General features: G+C 39.9%; 1 protein-coding gene across 3 annotated transcripts in view; it reads right to left on the bottom strand.

Annotated features, from left to right (window-relative positions):
* Positions 1 to 606: 606 nt before the first annotated feature.
* The window catches only part of poldip2 (polymerase (DNA-directed), delta interacting protein 2), a 59,937-nt gene continuing 39,086 nt past the window's right edge, over positions 607 to 21,457 (bottom strand). For 2 of the 3 annotated variants that reach the window (XM_060912186.1, XM_060912185.1), the window contains exon 11: positions 16,025 to 19,652. In XM_060912186.1, coding sequence (XP_060768169.1) covers positions 19,523 to 19,652 — 130 coding nt within the window. In that variant the 3' untranslated portion in view covers positions 16,025 to 19,522. Of the gene's footprint in view, positions 3,929 to 16,024; positions 19,653 to 21,457 lie in introns of those variants that run through there. The other variant, XM_060912187.1, reaches the window with a different exon arrangement.

Consider the following 21,457-nt stretch of genomic DNA (forward strand, 5'->3'; position numbering starts at 1 on the left):
TGTCAACATTGAAAAAGAAAGAAGTAATCTTCTTCTGCCCCGGACAGTCTTTGGCTTTCTTCCGCTTCGTGCCGCGGGATGACATCTTTAAATGCCCAAGTGTCAACAAAAACAACTCGCAAACTACTTCTGTCAAAAGCTCCCGCGCCGGTGGGTGAAAGGTCATTCAGTCTCGAGAAATCTCGCTCTACAAGTCAGCTGACCTTGTCAGTAACCCATGTCAAATCTCGCGAGAGCAGCCGCGACAAGTAAACAACATGGCGCCTCAGTCTGGAAAACGCCAATTCGGATTGTTTTTGCACCGTCTGGCGGTGTATCTACTATGATTGGAATATTTTTGGAGCAATTATAACGTATTTGATGATCAGACACGTTGTCACGTAGTGTTGCTGAGATGTTTTCACGGAGTCGGTAAGGGGGCGCACGCCGAGAGTAAGAGGGCGCAGCGCCCCTGTTCCCCCGTTTAGACGAAAGTCTGGTCTGGTTTCCGCAAACATTTATAAAAACAATTTTTATACTAAAAGAGTGATATATGAGGCCTGGTATTATCCAAACTTAACATCACATCATTCCATAAATAATAGGGTAACATTAACACAACGTGAATATTTTAAATCATTTTAATTAATTTTCATGACTCCAATAATCTTGGGAGTTGACTGCAACGTCCTGAAAAGAAAGGAGACGTTTCTGAACTCTTGGTTCTTGTTTCTCTTATAATCGTCTATCTAATATTAACAGTAACACTGAAGTAAACAAGTGAAGTCTTTTCACTCTTATTAACCTGATCTTTATTTTCTTAACCTTTTTTTTTAATTCTATCCTTCATAAAAGAATAAAACTAAACAGGAAGTCAAACTTGAACTTGGAGTTTCCATCATGATTAAGACTTCAGAAAAATGCATAGGTGACTTTTCCCTTATACACACAAACAATAGCACTGTTGCTCTAACTCTGTTACATACGAACACCTTCGGAAGATATCCCAATATCTTACACATACACGCAGAGAAAAATCAAAAATCGCAAGCACAGATGTGCAGCTGAGACCTGGAACATACGTAAACTCACATTTCTGGGGAAGACAAAAATCAGACATTGAGAAAAGAATCAATCACAAACGCACAACATGAAAGACGCGCTAATATCCTAGTGAAGGAACAGTGATCATCAGATCGTGAAGTACGCTCAGAATTTACCTGAATAACAATTACTGACAACAGACTGTAAACAATTTGGATTTAGTCACATTTATCTCACCTTCCATCCATCCATCCATCCATCCATCCATCCATCCATCCGCCAAAAATGACAGGCTTCAAACATTTCAAAGGAAAACGCTTTCCTGAAACATGTTTCGATGAAAATATCTTCAATGCGATTAAAATGCAATATTTTTCTTATTTCTGTGAGAAATCCCAGTTGTCTTACGCAATGACATCACTGTTTTTGGTAGCACAGTTACAATTATGTTTAATGAGAGAGAGAGAGAGAGAGAGAGAGAAACCCAACAACAAGCGTAAGAGATCACAATTAGGTTTTGCTGTTGTGTCCCTGATATGCGAAAGGTTCAGGATGGATTTTTCCTTTAAAATGCCTTCACCTCATATACACACACACACACCTTGTTTAGCTTATCAGCGTATTACTATTATTCAATCATACAGAAACGTATCATTTGTGCAGAGAAAACTATTCTTTTTTTTTATCATCCTAGATATCCAACAAGTTTTAAATCCAAAACGAATCAGCGCTCAGAGAAGCAGACTTTTTTCCAAGAGTTCTGGTTTTACAGAAGAGCTAAAAGGAAAAACAAAAAACAAACCATGATATAATTATCCAGCTCACACTAGTGACTGGCTGTCCAATCACTCAAACACTACGTCCTGTATCATTTAGTGTTTTCCCTGCTCCAACACACCCACTTCGACTCTCAGGGTTAACCAGGCTTGGATACTCAGCAACAGGGCGAGATCTTTACAGCTGGTTCATCTCTCAGTCGCTACGTGCCCCAATACACAATCCTCCTCGGTCTTCTTTTCCTACAAGTTATGACACGGAAAGACCCCAAAGCTGGTGCTTCCCGTGTTAGAAGTCGTGCATTTCGTAAACGGCTAGCTCCACGGCCTGTCTACCGACCTTACTTTGATCATGAATCAATAAAGATTACTCAGCTCAACGTGTTATTCAAGTCGAGTCGATAATATTGATCCAAACCGTCTTTTTTTCCTCCCAAACTAAGAAGAAAACTTCCAGTCTACTCCGCCGGTGCTGCCATTTTGGAAATGCGTTGCTGCGCGCTGATTGGTTGAAAGGTGAGTGATGTTGAATTCGTCTGCAAGAAACAGAAACCGCGCACCAAATGTTTTGAACGTGAACTGTCAAAATAAGTAACAAAACCGCTCATGACACACCGTGTCATGGTATGGAAGGGTCGGAAATTAAACAAGTCTAAAGGTAAAACGGCACGGCGTGTAAAGTTCACGAACACCGTTCAAGCTTTGGCGAATCAGCGTGCAGGAATCCAATCACGTGATTTTCAATCATGGCGGCGCTGGAAAAGTAGACGAACTTCTCGGCTCGATTGAGAAACTTGGCAGCAGGGGACACTGATACTGATTTGACGTTGCTAGCATGTTGATTCAGGAAATCTTCACTGGTTTATGATCAAACGGAGACTGACGGATCGTATGTGGGGTTCATGAATTACAGCTTTGGGGGGGTTTCCACGTCATAACTTGTAGGAAAAGAGGACAGAGGAGGATGATTGTGTATTGTGGTATGCAATGACTGTGATTCATTCTGACCTTCTACCAACACGTTCCTGTTCTCCACCTTCACATTCATCAGGCACTTCAAGAGGAAGCTCTGGAGTGAGCTGGCGACTGGGGAAACGGCACAGACTCTGGACTACTGGTGTCACTGGAGATGGTGTCTTGGCTGAGCGGTGATGCTGGTGGTGTCCGGGTCAGGCTCACTCCTGTCTCCATTTCTACCAACCGTGGACCAATGACATCAGGAAGAATCCGAGTTCAGTGAATTAGTTGAATCCGGTGTGTTAGAGTGGGGAAACCACTGAAACGTACACAACAGAACAAAGCGTTCTCCAAAGTCCTGACACTTCTGATAGGCAGAAATTTACCATACAGGATTTCTATTCATTGTATGTATTGTGGTAATATTTCCACATGATCATACTGCATGATGGCACAAATTACTCACTCATCACTCAAACCCAATTCACAACTCATCTTTCGTCCCATATATACACACATACACGGACTGCACATCCTCTCTAAGCGTCTCCGTGACTGAAAAAGCTCCTGTGTTGGAAACCAAGCCTACAGGAAGACAGATGTGATGGATAAGATGTGGTAGGATGAGAAATGCAACGTTAAACTACACTGAAGCTGGAAAAAAAAAAAAAGAAAACGGCTCTCGTCTCATCAGTTCAGTAAAATTAAGAAGAAGAAGAAGAAGAAAAAACCCCCACCAAACTCCTGCTTGTTTTAAAGTGAAATGCAAATAACGCATCTTTAAATTTATCATCCATCAAAAGCCCGGGACTGAAGATGCGATATTAGTGCAGGAGTCGTAGTTTCCATTTATTTTTCACCAAAAAAAAAAAAAGTGCGCAATAGCAAAGTAATGGATACAGTATTGAACAGGTGACAGTGTGACCCAATCAGTCTCAAGAGAAGGACTGAAGGATTCAGGTTTCTACATGATCCTTCGTTCGAGAGCCGAGATCAGGTTTTAGTCTCCGAGTGATACAAGTGGGGGAAGGACAGCAGTTTGTTTAGTCGCTCCGCTCTACCAGTTGTATCCAGCAGGAGGAGATTTGTCATCCTTGTTGCTCTCCAGGGAGAACGGAGGGATGCGTACGTCGAAGTGTGAGCCGTCGGTCCGCTCGATCCGGAACGTCCCCCTGTGTGAAAAATGACAGTTATAAACCAACGTGCTTTATACACACTGATAAAAGTCACTTATTTACTTGTATTAAATAAACAAGAATTTGTGGCCTCAGTGATACGAGGTATAAAAGTACAGGAAAGCAAGTCTAATCAAAACGAAAAGGGGGGGGGACCCTCAAGTGGTATTTTTAAATGACATTTGTTCGAATATTTTTACCTGTAAAAAAGGGATGCAAGACGACATCGAGCTAAATGAAGTGATCCGATATATACAGTGCTGTGCAAAAGTCTTAGGCACATGTAAAGAAATGCTGTAAACCAAAAATGGCTTAAGAAATAATGAAATGAAATCTTTCAGCATTTAAAAACAAACAAAAACAAACAAAAATCCCCACAGCAGTAAGCCATAATAAATGGAACAAAGCCGATATTTGGTGTGAGACGACCCTTTGCATTTAAAAAAAAGTCTCAGGTACAGTGAGTGCAGTTTTATGCAGAAATGAGCTGTAAGTTTTACTGAGCATCTTACAGAACCAGCCCCAGTTCTTGTGGACACTGTCACACTCGCTTCTTCATTTTGCACCAAAACCCAGCAGCCTTCATTATGTTTTCGTTTTTAATCTGAAAAGTGCTCTCTTGTTTAATATGCTGCTCAGTTTGTATGGAAAAAATTTTTTTTTTTTATATATATATATATATATATATATATATATATATATATATATATATATATATATATATATACACACACACACACACTTGCACGGTACTGTATACAGTTGTGTATACTAATCTCATGTGCTGGACTTCTTTCAGCGTTTAAGGCTAAAACTCTTCGCAAAGTCAGACTTACAAAAATAAGAATCATTCTCTAATATCTAACAGAATAGCACCATCGCTACTAATCAAGTACAACCCCGATTCCAAAAAAGTTGGGACAAAGTACAAATTGTAAATAAAAACGGAATGCAATAATTTACAAATCTCAAAAACTGATATTGTATTCACAATAGAACATAGACAACATATCAAATGTCGAAAGTGAGACATTTTGAAATTTCATGCCAAATATTGGCTCATTTGAAATTTCATGACAGCAACACATCTCAAAAAAGTTGGGACAGGGGCAATAAGAGGCTGGAAAAGTTAAAGGTACAAAAAAGGAACAGCTGGAGGACCAAATTGCAACTCATTAGGTCAATTGGCAATAGGTCATTAACATGACTGGGTATAAAAAGAGCATCTTGGAGTGGCAGCGGCTCTCAGAAGTAAAGATGGGAAGACGATCACCAATCCCCCTAATTCTGCTCCGACAAATAGTGGAGCAATATCAGAAAGGAGTTCGACAGTGTAAAATTGCAAAGAGTTTGAACATATCATCTACAGTGCATAATATCATCAAAAGATTCAGAGAATCTGGAAGAATCTCTGTGCGTAAGGGTCAAGGCCGGAAAACCATACTGGGTGCCCGTGATCTTCCGGCCCTTAGACGGCACTGCATCACATACAGGCATGCTTCTGTATTGGAAATCACAAAATGGGATCGGGAATATTTCCAGAGAACATTATCTGTGAACACAATTCACCGTGCCATCCGCCGTTGCCAGCTAAATTTCTATAGTTCAAAGAAGAAGCCGTATCTAAACACGATCCAGAAGCGCAGACGTCTTCTCTGGGCCAAGGCTCATTTAAAATGGACTGTGGCAAAGTGGAAAACTGTTCTGTGGTCAGACGAATCAAAATTTGAAGTTCTTTATGGAAATCAGGGACACCGTGTCATTCGGACTAAAGAGGAGAAGGACGACCCAAGTTGTTATCAGCGCTCAGTTCAGAAGCCTGCATCTCTGATGGTATGGGGTTGCATTAGTGCATGTAGCATGGGCAGCTTACACATCTAGAAAGACACCATCAATGCTGAAAGGTATATCCAGGTTCTAGAGCAACATATGCTCCCATCCAGATGACGTCTCTTTCAGGGAAGACCTTGCATTTTCCAACATGACAATGCCAAACCACATACTGCATCAATTACAGCATCATGGCTGCGTAGAAGAAGGGTCCGGGTACTGAACTGGCCAGCCTGCAGTCCAGATCTTTCACCCATAGAAAACATTTGGTGCATCATAAAACGGAAGATACGACAAAAAAGACCTAAGACAGTTGAGCAACTAGAATCCTACATTAGACAAGAATGGGTTAACATTCCTATCCCTAAACTTGAGCAACTTGTCTCCTCAGTCCCCAGACGTTTACAGACTGTTGTAAAGAGAAAAGGGGATGTCTCACAGTGGTAAACATGGCCTTGTCCCAACTTTTTTGAGATGTGTTGTTGTCATGAAATTTAAAATCACCTAATTTTTCTCTTTAAATGATACATTTTCTCAGTTTAAACATTTGATATGTCATCTATGTTTGATTCTGAATAAAATATGGAATTTTCAAACTTCCACATCATTGCATTCCGTTTTTATTTACAATTTGTACTTTGTCCCAACTTTTTTGGAATCGGGGTTGTAAAAACGTCCCTTCCAAAAATGTAATTCACATTTACACTGATCAGGATCAACACTGTGAAACAACAGAAATGAGAAAGAACAAACTGAACTCTCACTTTATTAGTTTTAAAATAGTCTTCAGTATGAAATCAGGTTAATATGCGTGTCAAAATGTCAGCATCGAGTAAATACTGGAGAAAATTCATTAAGCTGTTACTATAGAAACGATGATGTAACAGAACGAGTGTGTTAAGATAAACCTGTGATTTGCGACCAGCATGACCAGCAGAGCTGCTGTTACATAAAATCCATCAACACCTTCTGACCAATTGGATTCGAGAATTCAACAGTGCAGCAGTATAAAGTCTATTATTCTATCCACATTCACTCGATATGAGCAATCACATGCTCTGATTGGCTACTCTACTACTAGGATATCAGCTCATATACCATGAGTAAAGAAAAAACAAAATGGTGGCGCGTGTTGCTGAACCAACTGAGGACGAAATAAAACGTGTACTTGAAAACAAAACCCCCTAAAATTAAAGTATTTAAAAGAAAAACAGAAATAGCTGAAAGAATATAGTTCCCCCCCCTCAAAAAAAAGCTCCTGTTCCACACTCCAGCCCAGTCGGTGGCGGTAATGTATCTTTAACTTGGTTTAATAAATAAAAGGTATTTGATGGTAAGAATGTATCTTTTTAATTTTTCAAGATTTTTTTTTTTTTAGCATTTTGCACAAGTTTCTACTGCCATTTCGCCGATTTGTTTACGTTCTAAGCAGAATTATTTTGTCGGACGTTTTGTATAAAGTTATTTATTGAATTTGCAAAAGATAAAAATAAAAATGCGCCGTTTTACAAAATCCAGTGAGTGTGGATAGAATAAAACAGTTATTCCACTCAATCTCATTGTACATGGCTTATAGCCAAGTCGGTGCTACGCGCCTCGTCAGCTATCAGCTCATGTACGACTTGATTTGGTGGAATAATTTAAATATACAACAGGTAATTCTGTTCCGCTAACCTGACTGGATGAGTAGTGTTCCAAGACTAAGTTCAGACTGCACCCTGAAACGACCCATATCCAATTTTTTTGCCCATATGCGACCTGTATCCGATTTGTTATTGACAATCTGAACGACACAGATCCGATTTTTTTCACATGCGACCCAGGCCGCTTGGATATGTGGTCCTAATTCCGATGCATATCCGTTATTTTCACATGCGACCGCAGTCTGACCGGACAGGTCGCATTCATGCGACCTACACGTCATCAACAAGAGACAAACGTCACTATTCTGCGTTGGCTAATCCCGCCTCTTTGGTGGAAAACAACATTTGTACACTTTTCAGAATTTAAGTAGACTTTTATAGAATTGATCAAGCTAATGGTGGATTTGGTAGGGACCTGGATGTTGATCTGTTAGCCTGATTAAATAAAAAAGTTTCTATAACTGATTTATAACTTAAACCATCCTGTATTACAAGATTATAAGATTGTTCTGGAAATTTCCAGTAACTTGACACCTTCGGTCTCATTAGTCTGCTGCCCACATTAATCAGATTATTGTGTGAGTTCCGCCGCCGCCACAAAAACCACATCGCCAGGTCTCGCCTCATCTCCATGCTTTACTTGCAAACTTGAAGAGTGCGCTTTTTTTTTGTTTACGTATTACGTAGATGTGCTTATTACGTGTCAATTTGCGCATGCGGGACACTTTTGGGTCGTTTTCCGTTCATATTGGAGATCGCATACAAGTCTCATATAATTGGTAATGTGAACGGCCTAATAAAAAAATTGGATTTCACAACAAATTGGATGAGAGTTGTTTCAGGTTGCAGTCTGAACTTAGTGTAAGGCAGCTGGGCCATAGAAGGTTCACACTGCACGCTGCATGCTACACGCTACACGTGAAGAACCGGACCCTGGGCCATTAAACTTCATGCTTGGATGTTCACGTGTTGCGTCTGTTCTACTTTGACCGAGTAACCAACAATATGGACTCTTCGGATGACGACGATTGCCTCATTCTGCTTTTACTGAGACAGAGGAAGAGAAAAAGGAACAGAATTTGGAGCCGAGAACACTTCCTTCTGAGAGAAACCCGTGGTGAATTTCACCGAACATTCTATAATCTGCTTGACAATCCCGATGAAGAACTATTTTTCAATTATACCATTCAATTATATTTTTTCTGAAGTTTTCCCCTGAAAGCATAGAGTTATCTCCCTAGACCCGTTCTGATTGGCTGGCGCGGCGGTGACCGCATGCATTGACTGGAATTTCCATCTTCACGCCTAGAAAAAAGTGTGCATGTTCATTTCTCGCTTCACGCGTGAAGTGTGCAGCGTGCAACGTGAACGCCGTTCTATGGCCCAGAGCAAGTCATGCTACGTTTGTCCACTTTTCTTTACACGCGTGTAGCGTGTAGCGTGCAGCGTGAACCTTCTATGGCCCAGCTGCCTAAGAGTCAGCATATTCCTTATAACCGCACGGAGATGTTTCACTCTGTTCTCTACATAAAATTCCAGTTCTCACAATACTTCGAAGTGGTTACTACAGTAAAGGTAGCAACATCAGCGTATATGGCAAAATGATCAGTTTTTCATGAAACTTCATACGAAAGCTCATCAGATGAAGATGAAAAGGAAGAAGTGACGCTAACTTCACTGGAAATACCTTTAACAAGAATGTACAAATCAGTGTGAGCCAGCTAGATGATGGGCTATAAAGTGAGAGTGGCTTCTTTGGTATCTATTTCCACTAGCAGAGCAAAAATAAGCAAAATATTTAGCCATGTTGTCCATATTGCTCATTTATAAAAATGTCGTATAAAAGCAATACTGCACTTGTAACTGTGCAGCTATTCTGAATATCAAGACGGCTGTGATTAGTTACAGCTGAATCACCGCTGTGCCATTTTTCAAGCAAAAGATGTCATTTTCATGCAAGTTACGATGCAACCTTTGAGATTTTTTTTTTTTTAACATGTTATGCAAATTAATTAGTTACAATCCTGTAAAGCAACAAACTCAAAATTACTGGCTGTAAATTAAGCTCTCCTTCGGTGTTTAGCGCAGAACAATGAAAGAGAAAGGTACTTCCTCTTCTTTTTCTGTGTTTTCTTACAATATTAATGCACATCTTAAAACAAAGCAAGTCCGTTTTTGCTGTAAAAAGGCCAGACAGCTCAGGTCTCGTACCAACAGTCAGTACACGCCCACAAGAGACAAACCTAAAGTGACCACTACAATATACTGAATTTTTTCGAGGTAAAACAGCGAGAACTGATCTTTCATCAGCACATCTTGTTAATATTGCTCTACAATCAACTCGCACACAAAACTATAATGCAAAAAAAAAAAAGCAAAGCTGTCTCTCTTAACACAAATGTCTGAAAGGGAAACTCTAGTATTTTAACCTGGCTCCCATTTTCCCTTCTTTTTGGGTCCACATGTTTACTAGGGGCAGATTCTACCGTAACTGGATCCATTAACCACTTGCCCACAAAATAATTTTTTCTTGTCCTTTTTTCAGTGAGGTAATATTTTCAAGATTAAAAATATGGTATTTGGTCTTCTAAAACAGCACGTCATTTAAAAATACACCGAGTATATCAATAAAAGATTTTTAAAGAATAAAAGTTCTATTTCTTTGACATATCTGACAGACATAACTCCCATTTTAAAAATCACTTTCATTCTCCCTGTTGCTATCGTCAGTGAATTTCTGTCAGATGACCTGACGATAGACTCGGCCATTATGGATCTTTGGTAGTTATCGTGTGGAAGCAGGCTTTATCATTTTTGGGTGTCAACAGATAGAGTTGAAATAGATCAACAGCGAAAAAAACTATTTCGTTCACGACGAGAAGCCCACAGTTATTTTTTAAAAAATGCTATCGTCAGTCTGTCAGTCAAATGCACCTGACGATAGCAAAATTCAAGCCCTCACCACGCACATGTTGACTGACGCAAAGAGGAAATTCTACTGCGAGTGATTTTTGTGACGGCAGACATTTACTTCCGGGCAAGACTTGGAGTTCTGACAGCTAGATTTCATCAAATAAATCAAGGATAGATTTTCAGTCAGCTATCCTGACGATAGAAATTTTTGACGATAGAAACATTGAGAATATATTTGTGCATTCATATTTACATTTTTCTGGAGAAAAACTATCGTAAGTTGAGATAAATCAGAGCCACTTGCGACCCTTTCAGCCGACAGGCCATTTCAATGTGTTATTTCCCTGCGAATGTGACACAGTCGTGTCTATCGTCACCGTTCTGACAATTATTGTTGATATTTCAATTTTGAAAATAAATTTTATCTTTTTTATTTCAATATTTTATTTTATTATTTGGTTCTAGTGATGAGGTATTTAATATTATTACTAAATTTGTCAGATTAATAATGTAAGAAACAGTTTTGTTGCTATTGTCATCTAGAGTGTCTGTCAGAATATGATGGTAGACGTTAGTTTGTCTGTCAGATTTTGATGATAGAAACCGATGTGTTTCTATTGTCATTTAGCATGTCTGTCATGTCAGGCTTTTATTAATTAGTTACCAGGACTACTGTCCTAAAATTTACTGTGAATGTCCAAGACCCCAAATGCTACTAGATAAACTTAATAGAATGATCAAAATAATCAATTCAGCAATTTAAGGAGATGGGACTTAAAGGAAAAGGCAACTTTTGTACAAAATCACCACAAATAGATAGATAAATATATAAAGTAATCGATCATGGAATTTATAGAGAAAGAACAGACCGCATAACAGTATCTTTTAACTTTTAATAATATGGGCTTGCGCTGAGCTCAGCGAAGATGCGTTCCGCCATATTGATCTACTGCGTGACGTCATGCGGCCCACCGCTGAAAAGAACTCTTCAGTGCTTCATGGTAATAAGGTAAAAAACCAGTACAATCGCTTCTTCAAAGTTTCACCAAATGGTTTTATTTATGCAATTTAAAGCTCATAATACTGTATAATTTTGGTCGAGTAAAAACACAGAGCAAAAACATGGCTGAATCCTGAATGACTCCTATTTGGATTTGTCCTACCAAGCCTACTGCGCATGCGCGAAGTGGCTCGGCTCGGTTTTCCCTTTTGGGCGCTCTCGTTTTCTGTTAGAATTTGGTAAAGAAAAAAATAAATATTATTTACCAGCTTACCGGGTCCATGAACATAAATCTGACAGCTGACAAGGTCGGGATATAAACGAATCGAATACAAGCCACCCGCCGGGACTCCTAATCACAGTGATCTGCTTGTAAACACTGTTTTCATGGGCCCAGTGACGTCACAGATCAGAGGGAGGCGCATTAACGAAAGATTCTGATTGGTTTATAGTTGCCCACAATCTCAAAATGGCTGACTCCTCCAACTTCGACTCCTCTGTGTCAATTCATGATTTCAAAGTTAAAAATATTTTTTCATGTTCGATATATAATGGAAATAATTAACGGAATTGATTACGTACATGTTTTTCTCCTATTACACACCTGGTTTTGTACAAAAGTTGCCTTTTCCTTTAACTGGCCTCTGTTATGGTAGAATCTGCCTAGGGACAACAAGAGTGCTCTGAGAGCACAATATCCCCCGCTGGCAACTGTGCCATAACTCTGGTAAAATGCAACCGAATTTAACAAAATTGCAATATGCGTATTACTGACGTACAACAAAGAATCCTGTCAAGTTTCGTGAAATTCCTCCAAAAATTGAGAGAGGAGTTGATTTCAGAAAGTGAGTACCCTTCCCGGGACGGACAGATGGACATTGCCATGACATAATCCCCCTTTCGGCCAGCGGGGGATAAAAATTGTGACGGAAGTTGATTTAAGAAAGCGAGCACACCTTGATGAAATTGCCAAAGTACAAGTTTGTTAATAATCAAGGGCATAACTCTGGTAAAATTTGCCCAAATTAAACGTAATTTCAATATGCGTATAGCTGTCATATAACAAAGCCTTTTGCCAAGTTTGGTGAAATTCCTCCACAAATTGTAAGAGGAGTTGATTTCAGAATGCGAGTACCCTTCCCAGGACGGACGGAAATCGCCATGACAATCCCCCTCTGGGCTTTTCGGCCAGTGGGGGATAAAAATGATAGAAAATCGGACCAACATTGAGTTCGAATGCTATAGCTGGCAACCGCAAAATGACTACACAATGTAATTCTATTTGGCAACCAGTAAACCACTTCCTTTCACCACTGACAGGCTCAAAATGTTGTTATATAGAATGTCTGACAACATCGATAGGATTCCTACAGAGATACACCTGTGTCTGTTTACCTCAATAACTAGAGAAACTGCAGAAAATGTCTGTTTCTACACTCACTGGTTGACCTCTCTCTTCTTCTGGTCTCTGACGCAGCTCCCCATTCAGTGCCTGCAGTCAGAGGCTGTTTTCTGAGGTTTACAAAAGGAGAAGTGCCAGAAGTAATGCCAGAATATTTATCCGATTACGTCAATAAGGCATTTGAATTTGACGGCCATTCGAGCCAGAGTAAACAGGCCCTGTGTGATAATCGACTACAGGCACTGAACATGGCGCTGCTTCAGAGACCTGAAGAGAAAGATAAAACCATAACTCTACAGTCATTGAGGTAAACAGACACAGATGCATCTCTGTTGGGATCCTTTCCATACCGTCAGATACTTGCTTACTACAACCACCACCATTACTACCGTACTACAACCACCACTATACCAAAACCACCACTACTACAACAACCACCACCACTACTACTACTACAACAACCACCACCACAACACCATCAACCACTACTACAGCACCCACCGCCACCACTACTACAACCACCACCACTACAACCACCACCACTACAACAACCACTACCACAACACCATCAACCACTACTACAACCACTGCCACCACTACTACAACACCCACCGCCACCACTACTACAACCACCACCACAACCACTACTACTACTACAACAACCACCACCACAACAACCACCACCACCACAACTACAACAACCACCACCACAACACCAATCAACCACTACTACAACACCCACCGCCACCACTACTACAACCACTGCCACCACTACAACACCCACCGCCACAACCACTACTACTACAACAACCACCACCACTACAACAATCACCACCACTACCACAACCACCACTACTACAATAACCACAACCACCACTACTACTACAATAACCACCACCACCACTACAACAACCACCACCACAACCACTACTACTACAACAACCACCACTACCACAACCACCACCACTACTACAATAACCACAACCACCACCACTACTACTACAACCACAACCACCACCACGACAACCACCACCACGACAACCACCACCACTACTACAACCACAACCACTACAAGTTCCTCATTGGTGAAAAGTGGCTTACTTTGACATGGATGTTTGCCCTGTACGATTACACTGTATTGCTGTTTCACAGTTGATGGTTATAGTGTTCAAACTCCGTGTTTTTGTCCCCAGTAAAAATTTCAGCCCACAAAGATGGGTGGCGTTTCCCTTTAAAAAACATTCCCAACTTTAACCAAGACTGTAGGATTCTGTACATTTCTGTGTATACAGTATCAGTCAAAAGATCGTACACACCTAATTCAATGTCTTTTCTTTATTTTTATTAATTAAAACACTTCATGCCTTAAAGTAATGATGGATGTTGTTTCTCTTTACTTACCTTCATGACACTTTACACACTATTGGCATGATCTGAACCAGCTTCATGAGGTAGTCACCTGGAATGCTTTTCAATTAACAACTGTGCCTCGTCAAAAGTTAATTAGTGGACAAGTTTCTTGCCTTCTTAATGTGTTTGAGATCAAACAGTAAATAATACAAAATACAGTAAACAGACCTATTCCACAATTGTAGTAATCCATATCATGGGTTTCCCCAAAGCGTTTTAGCGTATCGGGTCCGATACGTTTGCTCTGCCTGCCGATACGCTTAGTCGCTTTAGTTAAAATCCGATACGCTTAGATTTATACCGATACGTTAAAATTTCCTACCAACAAGTAACTAGATACATAGGAGAGCAAATAACAGATCCATTTACATACTGATTGATGTGTTAAACAAGCGGTCTTTTTTTCCCAGCGTTTGTGTCGATTCTGTCAAAGTAATATGTCCGCGTGGTATGATGTAAACAAACTAATCTGTTGGCTGTGTCAAGATCACGTGTTCAAACCGTCCAATAAAAATATCGAAAGAAAACGTCAGACATCCCGGAAGTTTCCGATTCATTATAAGCGATCTCATTGGCTGCCGATGTTGTCCCCACCAGACGGACAAAGCCGACTGACTTTAATAAGCTAGGAGAAGACTCGCTGGACAATTTGATCCACATCAGCATGGATGACCGCGAGATGGACTATGAGAGGGCTGCCCAACATTGGGCCGAGCAAAAGCCAAGGAGAATTAATCTGCTTTAAAGGAGTAGAAAACTTAATTCATTAGTTTGGGTTTGCAGAAAGATTATGTACTTATAAACACACTCACGAAGTGAAGTTGTCCAAATGTGTCAAATATAGCATAATTTAAAATAATAATCATAAGCATTTTTGGCAGTGTGATGTCCCTGGGATCCATTTAACAAAAGACGGCTCCGGATTATTCTTTTGTTAAAGGCTCACAGTGACCTCACACTGCCAAATACGCTTATCGTTATTATTATTCAAAATTATGCTGCATTTGACACTTATTAACCAATTCTCTTCATGAATGTTTTTATAAATACATAATCTTTCTGCAAACTTAAATGTATGAATTAAGTTTTCTTTTCCTTTGAATATATGTTTTAATCTTAATCTAGTCCATTTAATAAAGTGCCAAAATGTAAACTTTATAATATGCAGTTGCCTTACTTTTCTTTTCAGTGCATCTTAATTCTACATATATTACGGTAATTGCATCGGAAACATTCTAAATCATTACAGTTATAGTAATACAGCAACTTATTTTAAGGTGGCAGTTCTTAGGTTCAGATCCCTTTGTGATCAACAGGAGGTCATGATGATCGATTCTCTTCATTGGATTGCATAAGACGGAGCAAACCGCTGGTCATATTTTCATGCACATTTTTGTTACAACACTACTCGATCATAGATAATTGAGGGATCCCCGTAGATTTTCAAATCTATCATATACCTCAGTAATCTATAACAAAACAGTTTAACTTGCATGTTGAACTTTAAGGTGAAATTTCAAATGTGTATACATTAATACTATTTAGGTCAGAAATCATTGAAACACTGGTAAAATCTATCCTATAATCATGGATCTAAAACCTCTCAGAGACCCTGAAAATGCACCTGAGAGCATCTATTTTCAAAAAATTTTCCGGGGGAGCATGCCCCCGCACCCCCCTAGTTTCACTTCGCGCCGCTGGCGCTCAATTGTCTGTTTTTTATCATGCCAGAATTTAGGGCTTTAATTTTTTTCTGGGGAAAACACTGCATATTATATCAAGAACCGCTCAAATAAGTACAGAGAAACGACATCCGCCATCACTTTGACATGAAATGTCTTAATTCATAAATATAAAGAAAAAAATATTGAATTAGAGGGTGTGTCCAAATTTTTGACTGCCACTGTACGTATGTATGCTTGGGAATACAGTAGAGTACTTCAGTCAAAAATGTTCAAAACAAATTCCCCATTTATTATTTTCAATACAATGAGATTACATTCAGCAGCCTTGAAACAACACAGAGTTCGAACTCGGTGACACCACCTTCTACAGACCACCCTAGTACTGAAATCCAACCAACCTTCCTTTCAAAAGTAACTGTACATCAATTCAATGCCGAAATTTTACCGAGCACCAATCCATAATCCATTTCGCAGTCAGAAATTTTATCCGTATACACCTTTTGACATTTGCAAGTCATCACGTGCACCAAGTTAATTTGTAATTACATCCCATTTTATTTGCAGATTTGCACTTTACATGCTTAGTTTGTAGTCATATTTTTAGCCCCTCCCCCAAGCTCTCTGTAGCCGTCCACTTGGCCACGCCTCTGAACTCTGTGGATACGTTTGCTTGGATTACATAACAGTTAGTTGTTCAAAAATGCACAACAAATGATTCGTAATCAACCTGAACAGTACATATGTGTAAATTATGTCATGTAGAAAAGCCAGATTTACAAATATAATTACAGATTCACAATTTCTACAGTTAAATGTCATCTGCAGACTTCTGACAGCAACATTACTTTGAAACAAACGTTAATCAAATAACACAACTCAATCTTCAGAAAAGGAATCACAAAGAATGATCCGTGTAGTTAATTGCACTCGCTCATACGTATACAAAAGCAATGCCATGATTTACCAAAAAGATCTAATTATTTGACAATTTGGTTCCAAATCAACTGACAAAAAGTTCTGGTTTTCATGAATACAATTATTTATAGTGAGTTTAAAAAAAATAGTGGTTAATAAGTAACACGATGCTAATTTGACAAATGTATAGCAACCTGGAAGAAAACGTGAAAATCGTATTTAAATTTGCAAAGATACATTTCTTGCTGCACTGTCTTTGCACTTTATTTATTTTTAGTGATGTTTTGTGGGCATCACTACTTGCCAGCGAGTTGTGCCATGCCCATGCAGGTGATGGGCATTCATCAACATCATATGCAAGTACGAAGAAAATCAGCGTTTACAAAACTCACGTAAATCTGTTGACAACTTTGTTTGGTTTACGCAAACATTTAGACACGACATTACTGAAAGAGTGATAAAGGAGTCCCTGTTTTCTCAAAAATATCCATGTACATATAAACTGGGTCTGTGTTGATTATATTAGCTTATGTTCACTATGCTAATGGCACGTAGCTATCAAACAACCTGACCGAAGTATGAAATGTTTGTTTTCTTAAAGTAAAGTAGTGACTGTAAAGCGCTTTATAGGCAGAAAAACACAATTTTGGCTAAAACCTGATCGTCTTTACATTTTCATTGGGCAGAACCATATCGGTCACATAATATCCAGGATACCACGCAAATAAATATTTCCCCATATCTGAGTGTATGAATTGACTTATTTAATAGGTTATTAATGGGTGAATGAAATGCGTGGTTACTGATTGATTAAACTGGTTTTCCCCCATAATAATATATATAACAAACATAACTCCAAATTAGTTTCATTGCATGCCGATAAATACAGCTAAACAGACAGAGTGAGGGTTTCAGATAACCTGAGAGTGAGACAGTAAAATCGTATGAAGATAAATTAAAAGGAAATCATATTAGACTCACAGAAACATGCTCGTGTCCAATAAACACTTGCATTCTGCACTGCTGTGTTATACTAGGAAACAGAAACTACCTCACATTCCATTAAGGTGTTCGAAAGTATGGCTTTTCTGCCTGTTAATGGACTTTCTGCCTAGTGTTTAACATTCTGCTTCATTACAAAAAGCTCACTAGTGCAGATCTAGAAGTTGCAAAGTGCAGGCAGGTTTGTTAAATCAAGTGCAGGAGAGAGTCCGAAATGCAGGAACAGACCCTCTGATGGATTATAAAGAAGCACTTTACTGAAAATAACAGTCATAACAGGGCCCTTTTAGTGTGAACTCATGCGGTTTTTTCTTAGTCGTTTTAGGTAACGTTCAAACTTAATTGAGACGAGAATACATGCTCAGCTATAGATAATATATAGATTTAGGCACTACCTAAAAGCGGAGCTCCCATCTGTTTCTGGGTTGTAGAATTTTCTTATATCATAACCAGTCTCTTGTTTTATTTCTTTACTGGTTAGCACTGGCCACTAGGCGGTGTGTATGACTGGTAATTACTAACACTGGCCACTAGGCGGTGTGCATGACTGTAATTACTAACACTGGCCACTAGGCGGTGTGTATGACTGGTAATTACTAACACTGGCCACTAGGCGGTGTGTCTCATCTCATCTCATTATCTCTAGCCGCTTTATCCTTCTACAGGGTCACAGGCAAGCTGGAGCCTATCCCAGCTGACTATGGGCGAAAGGCGGGGTACACCCTGGACAAGTCGCCAGGTCATCACAGGGCTGACACATAGACACACTCACATTCACACCTACGGTCAATTTAGAGTCACCAGTTAACCTAACCTGCATGTCTTTGGACTGTGGGGGAAACCGGAGCACCCGGAGGAAACCCACGTGGACACGGGGAGAACATGCAAACTCCACACAGAAAGGCCCTCGCCGGCCACGGGGCTCGAACCCAGGACCTTCTTGCTGTGAGGCGACAGCGCTAACCACTACACCACCGTGCCGCCCTAGGCGGTGTGTATGACTGGTAATTACTAACACTGGCCACTAGGCGGTGTGTATGACTGGTAATTACTAACACTGGCCACTAGGCGGTGTGTATGGCTGGTGGTACACGTACAAACCACACAAAAAAAAAATCGACTCGATGGTTTTACCATTTTTTCTTAGCTCCGCTGGAGCTCCGCTACAACTCTCAAAGAGAACCCCCCTCCCCCCCAAAAAAAACCTACAAAGTACGTTAAAAGCTGATCAGTGGAATAACGTGGGGATGAGATCAAATTTGTTAAGGTAGATTTTCCAATTCTGAATATTACAGTCCATGCTTATTTGGCGACTTAAAAGCAAGCGAGGAAACTCATGTTAACTGCTGACAATCATTCGAGGAAGCTGAAAAAGAGCTTCGATAAGCACTGTTTAATTACAGGGAAAATATTCTAATCGTATGAATAGTGTTTTGATTGTTTTCTAAACTTTATCCATCCCAAGTGTATTTGTAAAGGCGTTAAGATTTGCAGATTTGTTTATAGCTCACTCACATCATGGGGTGATGTGCAAATCTTAAGAAGTTAAATTTAAGTTTAGTTTAAAATCACTGCACTTTTTCTTTAGAGTTAAAACATTTCAGAAACAAAAAGGAGAGCATTTAATATGGTATCACTATTATTATGGATTAGTCACATGGGGGCTGAAGGTACAGCACAGTTCAATAGTGGGACAGGGACGTGTTGTTGGAGATGCAGGACAGGAGGACAGGCTGAGCTTGGCAGGGGTTGGGACGAGGACACCTGGGCAAGGCTCTGGGTTCTGAGCTCTTAAGTCAGTGAGGAGAAGGGGCCGGGCAGGAAGCTGTTTGGCATATCGTCCTTCTTGCTTTCGAGAGAGAAGGGAGGGATGCGCACATCGAAGAATGTGCCGTTGGGCTTCTCGAACCGGTAGGAGCCCCTAGAGGGGGCAGAGACACAAGAGGACGCACCGTCAGAGACCCAGTGCCTCGGCCCCCAGTGACTTGGCTCAATTATAAACATAAGCAGATATACATTTGGGTGCAAATTATGACCTGATAGAGATACACAGTAGTCAGAAATATACAAACCTCCAACTACAACTGGTGTGTACATTATAAATATGTAGAGCATACATTCATTCAAAATCAAAAGAGCCAAACCAATCTACTTGCCCTACCCCCCCCCCCCCCAAAAAAAATAAAAAGACACCATAAAAAGCATGAAATGTTATGAAAAGGCAGGACTCTGCCGACTGCTTAATCCACACCCTTTCACAGCCTTCCATGCTGCAAAAATCGAATGTTTAAAGCTAGACTGACTTTCAGATTTTACAAGTGTAGGTCATAAAATGAATTTTCCCTGACACCTGATTATTTTTGTTTAGTGGACCGAAAGCTACTGAATTCGAATCACAGACTTCCAATTTTATTAGTTTTTTTAAAATAAAACAATTAATGAATTTAGGGCCACATGGCCCTAAATTCTGTGTTATTTTTTCTTGCTTCACCATGAGACAATACAAGATACTACATCATGATGAGCTTTCCCCGTTCGCACAAGACATCGTGGGATACAAATTTGAAACAGGAGAGAAAAACGGAGGACGTGAGTGTGCGAATGAAACGTGAAAGACCGACTACAGTAAAGGAAGGCGAGATGATGTTATGTTGCGAAGGAAAGGAAATGCAGGACCAAACTAATAAAATATCAGTGTGATCAGCTGTTCATTTCATGACAAAATGATGTAACCGTCAGTGCACGGTCAAAGGTAAACCTGTAGATGGCAGGAATGCAAAACTGGATGCCAGCTGCCATAAAACCCAAAAGATGAAGAAAAAGACGAAGACAAGCGTGCACATGCGCATATGGACTTCCTCTGTCTGGCTGACTGTGCGAAGTGAGCGATTTCATGCACAGTATTTGCTTGGGAATCCCTTCAAATTAAATAACTTCCCAGCCACAGAATGGCCTGATGTTGTTGTTGTTTTTTTAAAGATATTACAGAAATAAACATACATCACAATGACCAAATTTCTGATCAGCAGATCAGCCATCAGTAACTGAAATCAAAGCTAGATGTCAAAAATACTAGTTCCTAAATTAACATCAATCTGCTTCTGCAGATCTTTAAGCATAAACTGATTTATGGGCCAGCAATAAATCTGCATTAACGCTGAAGTTTGTCACTAAGCAACAACTCAAGTACAATGGAATTTTTCCAGTTTGAGCAAACGACAAAAAAGCAAAAATCACTTTTGTGATGCAACTTTCGGAGCAAATGACAGTTGAGCGTATTTAAAAGATCCACTGAAGGATCAAGTTATGATCTTTCGTAAATAAAATATCTGATGAAAAGGCTACGACAGCAACTCAAATTCATCTTTATTCCACCTGCAGCACCTCTGGTCTGTGGCACAAAACAATTGTCCTGATGCATGCGCGCACATGCGCGCACACAACAAGAGTGCTCTGAGAGCACAATATCCGCCGCTGGCAACTCTGCCTCAACTCCGGTAAAATGCGACCGAATTGAACGAAACTGCAATATGCGTATTACCAACATATAACAAAGAATCCTGTCAAGTTTTGTGAAATTCCTCCAAAAATTGTGAGAGGAGTTGATTTCGGAAGATGAGCACCCTTCCCGGGACGGACATTGCCATGACATAATCCCCCTTCGGGCCTTTCAGCCAGCGGGGGATAAAAACAAGCGCATGTGGGACAAGTACTTGGACCTTAGTC

The sequence above is a fragment of the Neoarius graeffei genome, chromosome 28 (genome assembly GCF_027579695.1).
Source record: "Neoarius graeffei isolate fNeoGra1 chromosome 28, fNeoGra1.pri, whole genome shotgun sequence".
Taxonomy (NCBI): Eukaryota; Metazoa; Chordata; class Actinopteri; order Siluriformes; family Ariidae; genus Neoarius; species Neoarius graeffei.